Here is an 18,502-nt window from a genome sequence, read left to right on the forward strand (position 1 = left end):
TGCTGGAGGGTGAGGCACAGACAGAGGCAGATCAATCAAGAAGCTGTGGAAGGGGGTGGCCAGCTGGACCTCCGACTCCTTGATTTCGGCTTGGGTCATGATCTTGGGGTCATGGGATTGAGCCCCGTGTCGGGCTGCACGCTGGGCAGGGAGTCTGTTTGCCAGTCTCCGTCTGCCTCTGCCCCTCCCCCTGCTCTCTTTCTCTCTCTAACAAAAGTGAATGAATGTTTGAAGAAAATAAGTTATGGGAAGACATACCCCGGGATGTGGGCACTCACGGTGGAGCCGCCCACGGGGCGCCGAGGACAGAGGACAGGAGGCACGCTGCCCCGGCCGGTGCGCACGGGAGGCCAGGCGGCCTTCCGAGCATGCACAGCCCGCACGCAGCACGAGCATCCCGACCCCACGTTTGCCAGGCACGGGGTTCACGGACACCTGCCGCCAGCCAGGAGCTCCCCAGCTTGGTGGGAGACGGCGGCCGGCCGGAGCCGAGGTCCGACAGGGCAGCCCGACGGGACAAAGGAGCGGGGTGGTCGAGGCCACAGGGGGCGCGGGAAGGCTGGGCTGAGGGGCAGGGGCGCCCTACCTGTCTGGTGTCGTTCTCTCGACAGCCCTGCAGCTTGACGACAGAGCCCGGCGCCCGGTCCACCACCGTCAGGCACAAGTCCATGTGTTTCACCGACTTCTCCTTCGTCAAGGCCCATTCCTGGAACACAGAGCCGGGGGTCAGGGCCGTGGCGTGACGGGGCTCGAGAGGGACAGGGTTGTGTCGCCGAGCAGAGACCCCGAGCCCCCCAGCCGACTCCGGGCTGACACGTGACTTCTTGCCGAAGGGCAGATCTCCACCTGGAGGTGCCAGGGCGGCGGAGGGGGGGCGCGGGAAGGGGGCCGCCCAGGGCTGCGCCAAGTTCACCGACTGACGTGGCAAAAGCGCTCTGAGAACACGAGTCACTGAGATACGGTATGAACGGTTTCAGCCTGGGGCGCGCATCTGAGCGCCACACCCAGGGCTCTACCACGAACCAGGAGCTGGGGACACAGTGGCCCGCGCGTGGATCCCCCAAGGCGGACGGGTCAGGGTCGACGTTTCCGCCTGCGTCATTTTGGACTCTGCCCCCGTGCAGTGCAGCTTGGAAACAGCCTTTATGAATGTGGATTGTAATGTGTGATGATGGAAATTACACATGGAGCGTGTAGCGAAATATGCAGCGTGCGGCCTCGCTGCGCAGTGAGCTGGTTTGCTGACACCCCCCAAGGCCTGAGCTCCCTAGGGACGGATCTGGGTATTTACACACACACCCCTCGTGCTAACACCAGGCATCTACTGTGTGCTGGGCACCGTTATGCCCCACGAGAAGCTGATATTACCCCGTCTTAGAGATGGAAAACTGAGCCAGAGAGTGCTAAAATAACTTGCTTATGATTTTTACAACACACACACACACACACACACACACACACACACATACTAGGGGCTGAGAGCACAACCATTTATAAGACACTCTAAAAGGACAGGACAGGGGAAAATGGAGAAGATGGGTGAGGGAGCACGAGGCCCCAGGCAGAAGGTTCTCGGAGGGGCCACGGGTGGGACGGGAGGAGACAGCTTCCAACCTTCACTCTAGGACCTGACCCTTTCAAAGGGGTCAATTCCCAAGTGAGCCTTCAGGATCCAGAAGCAGCCAGGCAACTTCCAACCCAGAATTCCACCGGGACACACTCCCTACCAGCGTATGCCTTTCTGCTCTCCGCCCAGGAAAGCTGCCATGACTCAGCCATCCTTCCCGTGACGGTCCATGGCGCCCCAAGATGCCTCAGGTGCCCTCCCAGGGCCTGGCCCATGGCCGTGAACAGACAGGCAAGGCCCCGACCTTCCGGGGCTGGCTCTCCAGCGGGGAGAATGGCTCACCCAAGGATAAATGTACTGTGTAACTTGAGACGCTATTAAATGCGATGAAGAAATTATTTTTCTTTCTTTTTTCTATTCCCAGGGGACAGAGGTAAGGGAGGGAATAAATTACCTTTTAAAGAAGCCTCACCGTTCAGTACCTCGGTCACCTTGGAACAGATGGTCTGCCCGAGACAGGCTGCCCGTCTGGGCTCCTGAGAAGCCCCCTGGGCTGCTGGCAGCTTCCTCCTCTCCTAGCAGGGAGGCAGACGGGGACTGGGCCCCCTCCTTTTCTTTGGCTTCAGTGTTCTCACCTTTTAATGAGTGTTTCCCAAAGTGTGCTCTGGGAGGGATTCTGTGAGAAGTCTGTTTCAGGTCAAGTAAGTTTGGGGAACGGTGAGTTTGGGCCACGTGTCTTTCTGCAAAGTCACACACGGGCTCTCTGAGGCCCTGGAAGGCTGAGCACGGAAGAACCTGCTTGCACCGTTTTCCTCAGCATCTCCCAGACTCGAGAGCATGAAGCCCTGTCCCCACCTGTCCCCGTCGGCCCCTGGCAGTGAGCTCCGCAGAGCATTCTCTGGGAAGGGCCCCACGCCGCCCTTGAGGGTCGATTCCAACCTACCGTAAGGCCGTCCCCCCCACGGCCAGTGCCTCCGAGGTACCAACGGGCACTCAAGTGTCACCTGTATCCCAGGGTGGCATTCGAAGCCCCCCCAGGAAGGAGCGCGCGAGCCCCGCCTTTCATTCACTAAGATACGCATCGTGCCTCCAGCAGGGCTCGCGTGAAGTACCGGTACCGGCACCAACCCGCCCCCACTCGTGGGTAAGCTTCTAGATGCTTCTTGGAAGCAGGTGTCGAAAAGACACTGGAAGGGTTGCAGATACTCAGGGAAAGCTCACGTACAAATGTTTCTACAACCTTCTTGCTATTGTGCGTTTAATTATTTTACAGCAGACTACACTGAATTCCAGGAAAACTAATTCAGCTGTGCAAACAACAGAGCTGGCTGCCACTTTGTTCTTCTGTTGCATTTCAATGATCTGAATTTGTAAAATAAAGTTCATAAATATTTAAGAATTGCTTTTTTGAGCTGCCACTCTTAAAAAAGCACGGCCATTAATTTCCCCATTTCCTGGGTGTCTGCTGAGGATCCGCCAGAAACCAGATAAGAAGGACGGTGTCTACAGTTAGGAAACGCCACTTAGCCTCTCATTTCTCACCCAGGTGGCACAGCACTCAAAAAAGCATCGCTTTCCATCGGTACAGACGGGAATTACTCACGGGAGGGTTACGCGTCGGCACACCTGTGAGCAGCAAGCCTGAGCCCAGGCTTCCTGCCGCCTGTGACCCATGCTGTCCGATGTGGTGGCCACTGCCCACCTTGGCTGAGCCAAATGGCTGAACACCTGACCTCCTCAGTCACACCGGCTACATTCTGAGTGCTCTGCGGCCACACGGGGTCCATGAGAACCGCACTGGGTGGTGCAGACGGAGGACATTCTCAGCAGACAGAGCAAGGCTGGTGGAGCTGGCCTAGGCCACTCTCTGGGCCTCAGGCCGGTCTGCGGAGGAAGGTGGGCCCCAGGTGTGGGTGAAGCCTGTCGCCCACCGGTGTGCCCCCCCTGCCCCGCTAGAAAACCCTCATGGTGTAGTGGCTCGTTCAGAATCACCCGCCTTGAGATTTCACAAACCCCAATGCTCTGGGACTCCAGGCCAATGAAATCAGGCTCTCTGGACAGGGGACCTCACATCAGAATTTCCAGAAAGCTCTTGGGGTGATTCCAGCAAAAAACCACGGGAGGCGGGCTCAGAGATGGTAGAAACCTGCTCCCTGGACAGGCAAGACCAGGTGCTCCTGTCCTGGACCCCTGAGCGCCCCGCAGCTGGCCCAGGAGGGACTCCGCAGACATCCCTGGCAGGGAGGGAAAGCTCCGGCCCAGTGTGGGAGCAGCAACCGTCTCACAAGAGTGAAAGGGAAAAAAGAGGGAACCGAGTGCTCTGCACAGGCCATGCTGTCTGCCCTTCCCGACAGCCCCAGGCACAGCACTGTGACAACCCAAGTCTGGGTGTGGCCATGGCCCAGCACAGTCGCCTGCGCACACAGGCGGGAGCAGCAGCCTCTAGGTGGCCTCCTGCATCGTCCCAATCTCCTCCTCCCCCACAAATGGCTTCCTGAGGGCAGCGCATCATCCATGAGCTCCCGTGCCTATGAACAAGGGGGCTCTAACCAGGACAGCTGTGAGAGGAAAAGGGGGAGCTATGCAAAACTGCGCGGGGGACGGGCATGAGGGAGCAATGCGCCCGGCAGGTCGGTCAGCCTCCCCATGGGCTTGCAGAGAGGGGCTCGTGGGCTCAGAGACCAGCTGGCAGACAGGATCTGGGGATCCAGAGGCACGGCCACCAGCCATCATAGGTGGGGGTGACCACGCTGACCATGGCAGTTTTTGTTACCAGCCGCGGGGTAAAAGGTACCATCCATCCCCGAGGCCATGCCACGTGGGCAAGAGCCACGCACGGCACCCAGGACCGAAGCTGGCGCCTGAGCCCGGGGAGGGCAGGGAGGGGGCAGCAGGAAATCCCTCACTATCGGCCGCCGTACATACCTTCCAAATGCACGGAGTTGGCACTGGTCAGAGCTGCTATAATATAAGGGCGGACCCCGTAACGGTCACTGAATCATCAGAATGTTGCACACGTGACCGAGGGGAAACCCCGGTGACTAAACGGGGGAAGGGTGAGGCCAGCCTGGGATGGGACCAAGTGTAACAATTCAGACGGCAGGTAACGCGGGGCCGCGCCGCCTCTGAATCCTAACACGCAGACCGGTGCATTAGCCAAATTCTGAATTTCGGCCACGAGGACCAGAAGCACCCCGGGGCTTAGCAGGCCCAGGAGCACGGCCCTGCTTCCGGAGACTCATTGGATCCACTGTGTTTCCGGCCGCCCAAAGCTTCCCTTTTTGGAAGGCAGCACTTCAGTATTTTCATTCCGGCTTGGCCAGAGACAGATAAAACCCCGCGTCTCCCGGCGCCCTCAGCCTCCCCCCTCATACCGAAGCCCCAGACCTCCTCGCGCTGCGTCCCTGCACGGCTTCCGGCAGGCAGACCTGCGCCATGTGCCACCGCCGTGTCCATCAGTGGGACCCGGAGCCACGTGGTCCCCAGCAGAAAGCGGAACCACGGTGAGTTTCAGACCAAAGGCCTGACAAGGACATGCAGAGACACTCTTGGCAGGCACGGCATCCTCTGTCCCTCCTGTCCCCACCCAACAAACTTGGCCTGACTTGGGTCTTCCCTCCTACTCTCCGTCTTCCTCCCTCCTTAGACCTTTTCCTTCTAGCCGACTCCTAACACCTCCTAACGTTTTGAAATACTCAAAATCCACAAACCAGGCTGCACCCCGAGGCTGGCTGGGGGCTTACTCCAAGCTCACAGCCTGTCCCCGGGGAGCACTTGCAGGACCGAGAGGCCGGGCTCTGAGGACAGAGGTGAGACCCTGGGAGCCCGGGAGCAGCACGTCTGCGCTGGGCCAGCCCTGGCCGCTGCCTGAAGCCGCCTCTCCCTCCCTTGTCTAACTGAGGATGTCCAGACTGGTCCAAACAACTGTTAAAGATGACATCACCAAGTGAAGAGAGGGGACGAAACATCTAGGGGTCGCAGTCCACCCAGATACTCCCTGGGGGGATTCGGAACAACCAACTTTATGTAAAAGCAGGTGCCCTCTCTTAAAGAGAGTTCTATTTAAAGGAGGTTCTGTGGGCGCCTGGGTGGCTCAGTCGGTTAAGCCTCTGCTTTCGGCTCAGGTCATGATCTCAGGGTCCTGGGATCGAGCTCCACGTTGGGCTCTCTGCTCAGCAGGGAGCCTGCTTCCCCCTCTGTCTCTGCCTGCCTCTCTGCCTACTTGTGATCTCTGTCAAAAAAAATAAATAAAATCTTTAAAAAAAAAATAAAGGAGGTTCTGTGATCAGTAAATCTGGGATACATTTAGTTAACCCCCCCACCCCGCAATGGCCCCATTTAAACTGTAGGTCCTCGGAGAGCTTGGCACGTTTTCAAGGAGATAAGAATACCTAGCATGACCCAGACTCTTCTGGGCACAAAGCCCACATTTTACCAAATACCTATCATTTTTTTATGGGAAAATTGCTATTCTAGAACATTGTCTTCTGGCACATATAGGCCATGGTTAGGCCCAACAGGCCTTCACTTCTCTGTCTTGTTTTCAGTGAGGACAGAAGGTGTGGGGCTTTATGCATCCAGGACAAGTTGTGTGTGTGCGTCAGACTGAAGCTAGTAATTGTTAATATTCTCTATCTAAGCCCGTGTTATCTAACAGGCAGGGGCCGATAATGACTTTGGCAGCAGCCGCAGGGTCCGAGCCTATTAAAACTGGGACCCGAGCAGGTGTTTATGAGCTGGTCGGAGACCAGACACAGATGGAGACACAGAACAGGTGCTTTGGGGACAAGCACATGCCACAGGGATGACAGAGGTGGTGGGAAGATGAGGAGGAGAAGGAAGGCCACCAGCCTTGCAGGCCTGCCTTGATGAGAGATGCTGGATATCGGTGGTAACCACAGTGTCCCTTGCTGTGGTGGCAGAGGCTGGCCCGAGGCTGATGGCAGGCTCCACGCATCTGTCAAGATCTGGGGCATCCCACCTCGAGCCTATGGCTGCCTGCCTGCGGGTGACCAGCAGGGCCACATGCTACCTCAGACACCTTGGGTCACAGGAGAAAGGCAGCAGCAAGGACTTGCAAGCTCAGGGCCCCTTCCCTGCAGGGACTCCAGCCCACCCCCCACACATACCTGGTTCCCCCCTGCATTGTGACACTCATAGACTCCAACGACACCATCAGCAAAATGTCCCAAAGTGTCTAGGCAGTTGGTTCCCTGCTGCAAGGCCCCAAAAGCTATATCCTGGTGGTCAGGGACCCTGGAAAGCAAGAGGAGAACCATCTGCTTAATTCCACAGGCCCCCCGGCTCCCACCGTCCACCCCCTTACTCAGTGAGTCCATCTCCGGCAGCAGGAACCCTGAGAGGAGAGGAACCCCTCCCATAGGCGGGCTGTGTCAGCCGGGCAGCATTTCTCGAATGCCCTGGATTTCTAACCGGAGTGAAGACTTCAAGCTGGAGAAGCATTCTTTCCGTACCAGGAAAACGTTTCTGGAAAGGAAAAGCTCTACTCCTCACTGTTAGCCTGTTGGAATTTCTTCAGAAAAGTAATTCACGAGGTGAGACCCCACGGCCTTGGGCTTTCCGGCAGACTTGGGAACTGACCTTTACCTGGCGGAGGGGAGAAGCCGCGTGGCTGTGTCCGGCAGCCTGCCACCAACAGAAACGGCACGTGTGGGCAGGGGCCACATGCCTCAGGATTCCACCCGGGTCTGTGCTCAGCCTGGGCCCCACACCCGCTGTGCCATCTCTCGCTGTCCCCCCAAACCTCGGACCCTACTGCACAGCACCTGTGAAGCAGATCTGTTCCAAGTATCATGTAACACATTTCACTGCAAGCGCATGGAGCCCAGGGCCTGGGACACAGGGTTGGGGGGCGCCCAGCGAGCGGCAGTGCGCACTACAGACGCACACGAATGTCAGGTCAGTGTCTCCGCTGCCGGGCGTGGGTTGGGGGGTCAGCTTCCCCCGCCAGTGTGGGACTCAGCGTTCTGGACAAGTGGCACAGGCCCCCTGGCACCCCATAGCAGGGGTGTCCATAAGGCGAAGCTGCACCTACTGTCACTCTGGCTGGCAGCACTACCCACCACATCACAGACGACCGTGATGGCAAAAGCACAGTGGTCCCCACGACGGGGCTGCAGGCCACTGTGGGAAGTGCTGCGCGGGCTGGGCGAGAGACAACGAGCAGCGGCTGCCCGCGGGTGACCAAGCCTGCTCTCGGGCCCCAGAGCAAGCCCCCTGTCACAGACGGGGCCCAAGGGAGGAGGAGGCCTGCTGTCCCCTCTGCTGGGGGACAGCTGGATGGCTGTGAAGAGAGGCCGGGAGGCACAGCCGCGTTAGGGAACGCTCAAACAAACCTCGGGGACAAGGGCTCTGAGGGAGCTGTTAGCCTGAAGGATAACGGTGGTGACTCCGGCTGCCGCTGCGTGGGAGCCACGCCCTTGCTGGGAAAGGAGGAATGTGCCACGTTAAAGCAAAACCCGTCTGGCAATCCCTTTACGAGGATGACATTCTGATGGGTCCTGAAACCTGCAGACCTACAGGCCTCTGAGGAGGGTCTCAAGGGCTCCCCGAGGGATCAGAGTGGCCATTAGCACAAGAGGAGGCCGTGGGTGTAGACAGAAGCCGCAGAAGAGCACTTCTGCCACCAGGAAGCCTCCTGGAGGGAAGTGGGGCCCGGCGTTAGTGCCCGACGCAGCCTGGAGGCGGGGGTCTGGGCTCCGGGCTCTGCTGGGTGCCGCCCTCTGTTCACGGGCCCACAGGATGGGCCCTGGCATCTGGGCAGCAGGAGCGAAGCGGGGAGGGCGGGGAGCGGATTCATTCTCTGTTCTCTGTGCGTGTCAGCACTGCCCTCGGCTCCAGCGCAGGGAGGCCGGGCAGAGGCACCTGCTGCGCAGGGAGGGCCCGGAGCCGGGGGAGGCTGGGCACTGCCCTTTGGGCCACTTACAGAGAGGGTGAGACAACAGCCCTTGTCCTCTCGCCAATAGGGCGTGAGCTAAACGAGGTGCCACCTGGGACTGTTTCCGCCTCTGTGGAGAACGGGAAGGTCACCCAGCAGGAGGCCGCCATTCGGGGAGCACTTCTCAGGGGTGCTTAGGGACAGCTGCGGGGTGAGGACACACAGCTCTTGCTGGAAGCCCCAGCTCCCGGCCTCTCTCCTGCCTCTCCGACATCCATGGCTCCTAAGCCCTTGTGGAGCAAGGCCCTGATCCCTAACAGCTTACCTTAGCTCTGGGTAGACGTTTTCCAGGTACCACTTGAAAGGCTTGCAGCTAAGTTTCTTTCTGAGCTCCAGTCGGCTCTGAATACTGGAAAAGAGGGAAACAAGATTCCTTCACCAATTTCGAGAATGGACAAGCTCCTTACATCATATCTGGAAAGCTGCTGATGGGAAGAGGACGGAGGCAGGCAGTGGAGCTTGGACTGTCCACGCTCCTGTCCCCGCGGCACTGGCCCACCTCCCACATGCCTCCTGCCTTGGGCCCTCGCCTGGCCTTGAGCAGAGGCTCCTGCTCTGATGCCTGGGCGACGGTTCTCGCCTCTGGCAGCAGAACGGTTCGTGGGGTGCGGGCTGAGAATAGGCTCCCCCACCCCCCGCCAGGATCCTGAGCAAAGTGGCATGAGAGGGCTCAAGTGACACTTACTTTCCATAAGGAACATTTCTGGCGGAAGGCACTGCTGCGTAATAGAAATTTTTGTATTCATCCATCCAGACCTCTGCTGCCCGGCGGGTGTTACTAGAAACAAAATAAGGATTCTTGAGCTGGGATTTGCCTTCTTTCTGTCAGCGTCACTCTGTGTGCACCTGTCTGCTTCGAGGGCTACTTGGGAAGGGCCCCCGAGGCGGGCGGGCAGTGGTGGCAGGGACGCAGAGAGCAGGCTGTCCCCGCTCGGCACCCAGGCCCAGACTGGTGGGTAGCGGGCACGCAGCGGGTGCTTACTGAGCAAACGGAACTCGCCTTCTCGTCTTTCACAGAAACAGATTGTCAAAGAGCAAAAGGCAGAGTGAGACCTGCAGCACAGGCAGGTCCTGGGAGGAAAAGACTCGGGCTGGACCAGCAAGAAGGACACAGGGCGTCACCATGGGAACCTGCATCATGTACGCATGGGCGGCTGGCATGGGGGAGGACAGCCAAGGAATTCTTGGCCTCTGGGGCCCTCCTCATCATGGCTGCAACGTGACTAGACAGCTCTGGGGAAAAGGTAAAAATAGGTAAGTACTATTAAAAAGACTCTTCCCCCTGCAGACTTGAGTTGAAACAGTGTTCGGTTTGGACAAGGACTGGTGATGGGAAGGGGAAAAAAGCTTGAAGCCCCACATCCGAGGCTCCTGCCAACTACACCGTGCTGGAGGGACCGAGATGGAACAGGCTTTTCTGCCAGGCAAGAGAACCATGTGCTTAAATCTCAGAACCGTACCTACTTATAGCTCAAAACCATGACGATCAATTAAGGCCACTGGAACAAGCTATGTTTGCATATAGGGCCGGTGTGCAAGGCTCCCACGAGTGTGGGCGTCAGATCTGACCGGCCCGCACTCCCCTCAGGGCACGTATGAAGCAGCGTCATACAGTGAGCCTCTCTGCTCCCAGGTCCCGGACTCGGTTCCCAAGCAGACTCACGCTTCCTTAAGGTCCCATATAGAAGACATTATGTTCTTCCAAAAGAAATATATTAGGGAGGCAATGTTTACCTTTGAAAAGAATTCCTTTCCTCTACCAGAAAGGTCTCTTAAACGGCGAGCCTTTCAAAATGATCTGAGCTACAGTCACTAAAATAACTTCCACTCGGGGCATCGACTCTCACACAGCGTGAGGTATAGCCCTTTCTCCTCTTCGCGCGGGAGATGAACTGTTGAGAACGCCACTTACGAGACAGGCAGGACAACACAAAGGAACGCACCCCCTCCTCTGATCCGGCACTTCCCACTTCTAGAAACGCACCTCCAGGAGAGTATACAGCTGAAGATAGGCTCACTTCAGCATTGTTTATAAAGGCAAGAAAAGAAAATTTAGAGACCCAAGACCATCGCCAGGAACATGATCAAAGGAATGGATGACCGGAGCCGCTGGAAACCGGCGGACATTCTACGGGTGGCTGTGGAACGAGGTCCCTGACCCGCTGTGGGGTGACAGCCCAGGGCACTGGAGGTCTGTGAGGGCAGGGGGAGAAGAGAAGAGAGGGGAGGGGAGAGGAGGGGAGGGGAGAGGAGGGGAGAGGAGAGAGGGGTCCACCATGATAAGACGGCTCCCTTTGGTAATGAGATGGGAGATCTTTTCCACTCTTGCTCTGTAAGAAATACACACGTACAGCACGTGTGTTTAAAGAGTCGATGTGCCTGGGATGCTGGGGCATACGTGTTATTTCTCAGCCGAGCCAATCAATACTCTTACCGGGATTCTGGGGGCTTACGGAGTGGCCCATGCCTCACCTCACGCCCCATCCCTAACCCGCGGTGTGACTTCATTGCTCTGGGACCTGGACTGCTCATGGGTAAGATGAAAGAACTGCATCCACGCATCTCCGAGGTCCCTTTTAGCCCTGATGGCTTCAGTGGCTTTTGTGAATTCTGCTTACACAGTGGTTCTTAATCTCCTAAGTCATTGAGTAATTAAGTCATTTCTTAATTCCTAAATGTGAAGCACCATCTTTCTGTCCAGTTACTAGAGAAAGACCCGTACGTAGCCTCAATGAGTCAGCTCCGTGCCCTGCTCGGTGCTGGGTTCAGTTCATTCATTCAAACGTTTCTTCGGTACCTACGAGATGCCCGACAGTCCTCTTGGTGTGTGGCGACAGGGGCCCCCAGAAGGGTCCACTTTGATGTGTCCTGGTTCCCCTCACTTGTGCTTTCCTCCGCCCACCCCCATACTCAGTGCAAAGCAGCTCCTCCAGGAAGCGGGCAGCAGAGAGAAGGTGTGGCTCGCACGGGCCAGCTCTACGGCTTGGTGGTGGTAGCCAAAGAAAGTCTGGTAAGAAACTAACTCGAAACACTGGTCTCCTCTGTTTAATATCAATCATATTAATAGAGTGTGGCCATTAACTCTAACCCTAAAACCAAACGTATTTGGTTAACCCTAAAACCAACCGCACCGCCGTGTTACCCTTCTGACGGGGACCTTCCCTCGCCCCGCGGGGCTCTACTGAGCACATGCGTTCAAGCTCGCACACAGCGCCCTCCAGTCTCTTAAGGGGCTTGTGGGACGCTAACTGGAAATGCGGCGAGAAACACGCCAGTGGGATCACTCTCATCCGGTCTTACGGGATGTGACCACTATCACCGGGGACTGGAAGTAGGAATCTGCAGGTGTGTCATATCACCTTACCCCGCTGAGTGTGGGTGCCCACATGCGCAGCTGGGATGGTAAAACAGCGCCTGTAAGACCCCACTGGGGCTACCTGCTCCATTCATTCATTCATCACTTATTCACTGACTAACCCACACAAACGAGATCAGCCTCCATGCCCTGTTCTGGTGCCCATTTCTATCTGTACCTAACGGACAAGTTCCAGTGACCTTGGCACTCGCTGCTCCTGCAGGTCTGGACTAGAGAGTTCAACGTGTGGGGATGACTTGGAATCTGGAGCCCGACTGCCCACGTGACCACGCGGCTCTGGCACTTTACGCCTGTGTGAACTTGGACTGCGGGACTGAATCTCCCTGTGCCTCAGTTTCCTTTATGGCACTTAGTTCACAAGGTTTTATGAGAATGATGTGAGCTAATATCTGCTCGGTACTCAGAACAGCCAGACGCACACAACATACTATATGAATATTAGCTATTTCTGAAGCCCAATTTTTAAATGGTGAAATACTTCAACCTTAATGCCACAGATCAGAGGACATCAGAGAGAACTTGGAACTGGAGGGAGACCTCAGAAATAATATGATTCTACCTCCTTATCTTTTAGCAGAGTCCTTGGAGGCAGAGAGCCGTGGAGCCTCATGGAAGGCCAGCAGATCTCTGCTGCCCCAAATACAGAAAGGCTGGGTCTGTCTTCTCTCCAGGCCTCTAGTGTACGGACAGGCTCCTGGGCCACAAAACACAGTGAGGACACTTCCTATCTAAGGAAGAGTGCTTTTTAAAAAAGAAGTGAATAAAGCAACGTTCTGTGCGCGTTAACACATTCTTTTCTAAAAGCCCGCCATGTGTTAGTAGTGACCAATGGGATTTGGGTATTTGATGTGTCTACACAGGAGGTTTTGCAGGAATCTTGCATTGTCCTTGGGAAAAAAAAACTAATCATAGTTTGATTTTGTAGAGCTCACTGGATAAGAACATACTTTTGTTTCTAATAAGGAACAGTAACGAAGTCAGACAATATTTGAGAAAGGACAGAATTTGCAAGAAGATGATTTGGTCAGAGGTAACTTCTGTTCGGCATCATTAAAGTCTCGAGAACGCGGAACCTCCGCGCTGAAACTACCTGCGCTGTGGTACGTGTGTACTGTGCGATCTGTACCTGGAATCTAAGTTTTAAAATATGACACAACAGATAAGCTCGTCGTTCTCCCCAACTCACTTCCACCCTCTCTCAAGTGCTCCTAGTTTGTGGGAGCAGCAGGTCAGCAAAGTCCTAGGACCGAAGGTCATGGACTCGCTCTTAATTCCTGGCTCTTGGTCTCCGGCCACTGCCAGGCCACGGTCATTGCTGCCTGCTGGAAGGTGGCTGGGACCTGGCTCCCCCTTTACCCCCACCCTGGGTCCAGGCCACCTCTCCTTGGCCTGGGCCACCGCAACAGCTCTTAGAAGAGCAGGGGAGGGGAGGGACACTCACACCAGCATTTCCTCCTGGTGTCACCTCGCTCGTTAAAGCTTAAAACAGAGAACTCAGGTACCTGCTCAAAGGTCAGGTGCCTCCAGTAGCTTCCCCTGGCCTCAGAACAACATCCGGTTTCCCACGACCCACACGGCAGCTTGACTGCTTTTCCCTCCTTCTCTCGGCTCTAGTCCCGCTGGGGTCCTCCCGCTCTGAAGTCCCGTTGACCTCAGTGCCATGGGACCTGCTCATCCTGCAGGGGCTGAACGGAGTGCCACCTCCTCAGAGGGTCCCCTGGCTGCGGGCCCCCCTGCAAACCTGTCCCTGTCCCTCTCATGCTCAGTCACAGGACATCTTACCTGGTTCACGGCATGTATCAGAGGTTACAATCATCTTATTCAGCTACTCATACCCCGGGCTGACCGCTCCCACCTCCAGAGGCCAGGTGGGCTGGCTTATACGCTGTTCTATCTTGAGCATGAAGAGAATTCCCTAGAAAAAGCCGTGGGCCCACGACTGGTAATTCGCGTTTTCTTCAGAAAGCTCTTTGCTTGGCAGCTTCGTGCTTGCCGAGACGTATCTAGAATCTATCGTAAATCCGATCTCCATGCTGTGTAGATTTTCTGGCTTGAATTCAGTACGGCTTAACCTACACACTGTTCACATGTTATTCCTTGGACGGCAATACATACAAAAAAAATAAGCTCGTCTTCTCCACGATCATGTTTCCTCATACGCTCTTGGGGGTGCACTGCTGTGTGAGCTTTCCCATGTGTACAGATCGGAGCGGTGACTGCCCATCGGGACACGGCCCGGCACCCGCAGCCCGGACAGCCCCCCTGCAGTCACGCCCCAGCCCAGCCCCGATCACCCTAAGTCACTGCGGCTGTGTCTCTCTGAGACTGTCCTAGGGTGCGACTTCTCAGCACACTGCCCTCGGGAGACATGCACGTTGCTGTGCGTACCGGTGACCCTGGTCAGTGGCGTGTGGCATCCCGGTGGAGGACACCTGTCTCTGTGCAGCCCAAGGTTAAGTGTCTGGGAGGTGGTCACCGATGGCCTGGTCACGACACTTACCGGGCGAAGACTGTGCCGCTGCCACCTGGGAAAGTGTAGGGGTGCTGCTTTCGGAACACGTGTCCCACGCGACTACAGGGGACGATCTCCAGGCTGCCACCGCACTGCCACACACGGAACGAAATCTCTGAGAGGAGGAATGAGACAGGGTGACTGACAGAACCCCGGGCTGCTGTCACCCCAGATGGGGCACCGACGCCCACCCGCCCGCCACTGTCCCATCGAAGGGCTCTCATGCCCTCAATGGCTGAAGGAGATGGGAATAAGGGAGCTGACTCCCTCCAGAACACACTCTGGAACTTTCTATGGTGCAGACATCTGACACACCCCAGGCTCCCGGCTCTGTGTCATACTCCGGAAAGTAGGTGCAGCGGATCTGGGAATCAGCTTGGCTCTAGGGAGCATCTCACAAAGTACATGTCTGTCAGGTCATTAAGTCGTGGACCTTAAACGTACACAACTTCAAACGGTCAACTCAACGGAGTTGGAGAGACAAAAAAGAGCGAATGAACGCTCACACTCGGTTCACCAGGAGGGGGGTCTCCACAACGGTGTTGTTTGACAGAAATGTGAAATGATGTAGACAAAAAGGAGAGAAATATACAAATTACCTATGCTGGGGCACGCGCAATCGTAGATTTTAGGACAGATCTGAATTATGGAAGTCAATGAGATCGATGTTACCAAATCCCATGTTTCCACTAAACGATTCTATTCCAAGTTCAAAAGAGAGTGAGCACGTGGAAACGGTTTTTCAGATTCACATGAGTCACCTTGAGAAAAATGTGAATCTTTGGTCTATTCTGATTATAAAGGACCCTGGCCACAGACCACACATGTCCGTATAGAATCGCAGTATCGAACAACAAAATGCTCGCACTGAATCCTTCACTAGCTGGTTTGTGGCCACGGAGTTTGACATCGGCACTTGCTTCGCATCAACGCTGTTAGAAAAGCCATTGCTGAAGGTGTATAAACATCGAAAGGCATGAAATGGCCACACCGTAAAGCTTTGATTGTAACTGCAGTGGGCCACCGTACACGCCATCTTCCTCTAAACTTCCTCTCCGTGCACTGAGAGCCACCACACACCTGGGCTTTCTCTACCTGGGAGAAAAAAACGCTTCCCTTAAGCGTCACAATTTATGCTTATCCATAACTGTGCATTATTAGCAGGCTTCCAGTCACCTGTGGAGTTCACAGGTGCCTCCTGGACTACAGCAGTGACCAAAGACGCTTGAGTTAGTCACAGATCCCTCAAAGCTGGCCACGGAGTTCCCCAGCCAGTCAGTAGTGGTTCGCCTGCCTGGACACAAAAGCCACCCGCAGGAGTACGGAGACGCCCAGGGCTGGCGATGCTCAGGCCGACACCAACACACTCACCGCCCTGAGCATCTGTCCTCAGGCAAAGCTCGGCACGCAGCTGGCGTCTGGAACAGCCCAGCATCTGCTGACCAGGCACCTGTTCTAATCACCAGCCATCCGACTGGCCGTAGCCGACGTCGTGGTTGGTATAAACGGGCACTTCCTTGACATCAAGAACACAGTGAGGAGGCCAGACGGAATCCACAGAACCAGCAGTCACTACTGCAAGTATGGAGGGGTCAGGGGTCAGGGGACTACAGCAGACCCCGAGTGAGGCGCTTGGGAAATCCTCTAGGCCAGACCTCGTCTGCGGCAGCAGGTGCCCAGACTGTGCAGCTGAAGTTGAGGAAACACCCTGGTGGCTGGAAACGAGTGACCCAGGCCGCTGTTCCGGGCCTTCTGGAACCAATCCCCTTGCAGCCTTAGGAACCGCAGGGGCATGGCCACCCCAGCATCTGCAATGAAGGGCTTCTGACTTTTCTTTCTTCGTGTCCAACAACAGTTTGAATAAGAAGTTCTCTGTATTTCAGGACATGAAATTAAACATACGTTTGTCTAATCGGAACATTCAAAATCGGGGTGGGGGGAGGAAGGTCCCGTGGCTGCTGTAGGGGGAAGCCCTGAAAGGAGGGGGGTCCACTCAGGGATCCGGGGGGGATGGATTTTGAAGACCACGCATGATGACTACGTTCAGCTCTGATTTCACTTGAACTTGGGGTCACTACAACGTAGGGAATGGCTCCTCAAGAGAACTTGGTAGATTCTGAATTAGGTATCTTGGCCTTTGCTAATGACCAGCTCTGGGATCTTAGGCAAGACCTCGGTCCTTCAAGAAAGCATGAAAGGAAGTGTACGGGTTCTCAGAAATCTCTATGCTGTGCACCCGACACTGCTGAAACTGTAATACTGTGTGTTAGCCATCCTCTAATCAAAAAAAAAAAAAAAAAAGAAAGAAAGAAAAAAAGAACCAAGAAAGCATTAGATGAGCGGGTATACCAGAAGCCGAAAGCAGCCTCTATCCCAAAGCTGTGGGGACACGCACAGAGGACAATCATGCCCAAGGAGCCTGAGCCCTGCGTCTCCCAGGGGCTCGGGATCCGATTTTTCATCTTTTTAACTGTTTACATGAGGCTGTCTGACCAGCTGGAAAAGCGGAAGCTGCAGTGCTTCCTTTTGGTGGGGCAGAGGGTGTGCTTGGAGGAGAAGGTTTTGGATGTCACTCCCGCATCCCTGCACTCCATCTCTCCTGACTCACGCCCGCGCAGGCCACGCAGGCTGGACACCGCCGGTGTATACCCGGAGCTCAGAGAATGAAGCCGGAGCGGTTTCAGAAAGAAAGACTCAGACGGGGACTCCTGTTGCCGAAACCCATGCGCCTGCTTGACCTCTGAAGACAGTGGGGAGCGGAGCGGCTTTATCGAGCCAAGCAAGGGGAGGGAAGGTACGAGATGGGGCCCAGGCAGGGGTGCTTCAGCCCCTCCCACCCCGCCCCACCCCACCCTGACCCCAGTCCCCTCAAGTCCTTCTGGGGAGCCTCTCTTATGGCACAGCTGCATGAATATAAAACCAAACCACCACCACCACCACCACCACCACCACCAAACAAACCAGGTCATTTAAGATGATTAAGATTAAGATGTCCCCTTTGATGCTTCAATCAACACTAATCACCGTGACACAAAGCTGGCCGTCACCTCATGTGCTGAATCCATGCTTTCGGCTAACAGCACACATTTTGGAAAACCACACAGCAGCTCACGAGATGGTCACCCAAGTGACGTGCTGTCCTACTGGGTGGTCCTGGCTGGCCGGGCCTCCGCAGGGGATGGGGAGATGTGTGTGGAGCAAGGGTGACTCAGAATTCTCCTCAGAAGGTTAATAATTCTTCCGAAGCCTTTCATGCTCAAACGACTTTAATACAAGTCCTCCCTGCCTGTCAACGTGTCGTTAAATAAAACAAAAGGAGTTTGACGCACGGTTCTTTGTCCCAGGGTGCTTACTGAGCCTAGAGAAGGTTTCGACATCAAACCACGGCAGACAAATTTTCCACAGCGGAGATGTTATCACCAACTTTAACATCATAAAACAGAGAAAAATAAGAGGCTAGTCTAGATTTTTCTTTTAAACAAAAAAAATCCAAGTTTCTGATACAGGTAGAATTACTAAAAATGACAGTGACATAATGTTTCCCTCCTTGTCCCTGCCCCACTCTCTCCCAGGGCACGCCCACCCAGCCACTGATGCTGGCGAGACTCAGCTCAGAACCCCGGCAGAAAACCCTAAACAAACAATAGAACAAAATAAGAAGAGTCTTTTTATCTTAACGCGATAAATAGGACGTGGCTAGTAATGTAGACCGAAGTCTACAAAATTTCATCGTCCCTAAACCTAAGGAAAACTGATGGGCATGGGTTATTAAAAATGAAAAAGAAAAAAAAATCAACCTATTTAGAACCACTCACAAAACAGTCAAGAAGGGCTTAAATGCCATGTCCTCTCGGTGCCACAGGCCTCCCAGCGTCACCGTGCAGTCTACCCCACGAGGCCGGCCCGGGCTGGCTTCCCACCCCGCGTGGCTCAACACAGAGCCCACGGCCTGCAATGCTTCCCCGTGTTTGGAAGCTCGCTGTCCGAACCTTCGGATCCAGAGGATGTTAACGAGTCTGCCCTTCCCTTCAAGGACAGTGCCCATCTTCTAGCATCCTGTGCTCTAATTGAGGGCGACAGCTTTAACGC

General features: G+C 55.4%; 1 protein-coding gene across 2 annotated transcripts in view; it reads right to left on the minus strand.

The window, feature by feature from the left end:
- The window catches only part of LOC111160476 (polypeptide N-acetylgalactosaminyltransferase 2), a 181,033-nt gene that overhangs the window by 4,227 nt on the left and 158,304 nt on the right, over positions 1-18,502 (minus strand). For both annotated transcript variants that reach the window (XM_022523618.1, XM_022523617.1), the window contains exons 11-15: positions 14,402-14,528; positions 9,211-9,303; positions 8,791-8,874; positions 6,697-6,823; positions 587-706 (exon numbers count right to left, since the gene is read on the minus strand). In XM_022523618.1, coding sequence (XP_022379326.1) covers positions 587-706; positions 6,697-6,823; positions 8,791-8,874; positions 9,211-9,303; positions 14,402-14,528 — 551 coding nt within the window. The remainder of the gene's footprint in view (positions 1-586; positions 707-6,696; positions 6,824-8,790; positions 8,875-9,210; positions 9,304-14,401; positions 14,529-18,502) is intronic.

The sequence above is a fragment of the Enhydra lutris genome, unplaced genomic scaffold (genome assembly GCF_002288905.1).
Source record: "Enhydra lutris kenyoni isolate GAN:26980312 unplaced genomic scaffold, ASM228890v2 scaffoldscaffold76, whole genome shotgun sequence".
Taxonomy (NCBI): domain Eukaryota; kingdom Metazoa; phylum Chordata; class Mammalia; order Carnivora; family Mustelidae; genus Enhydra; species Enhydra lutris.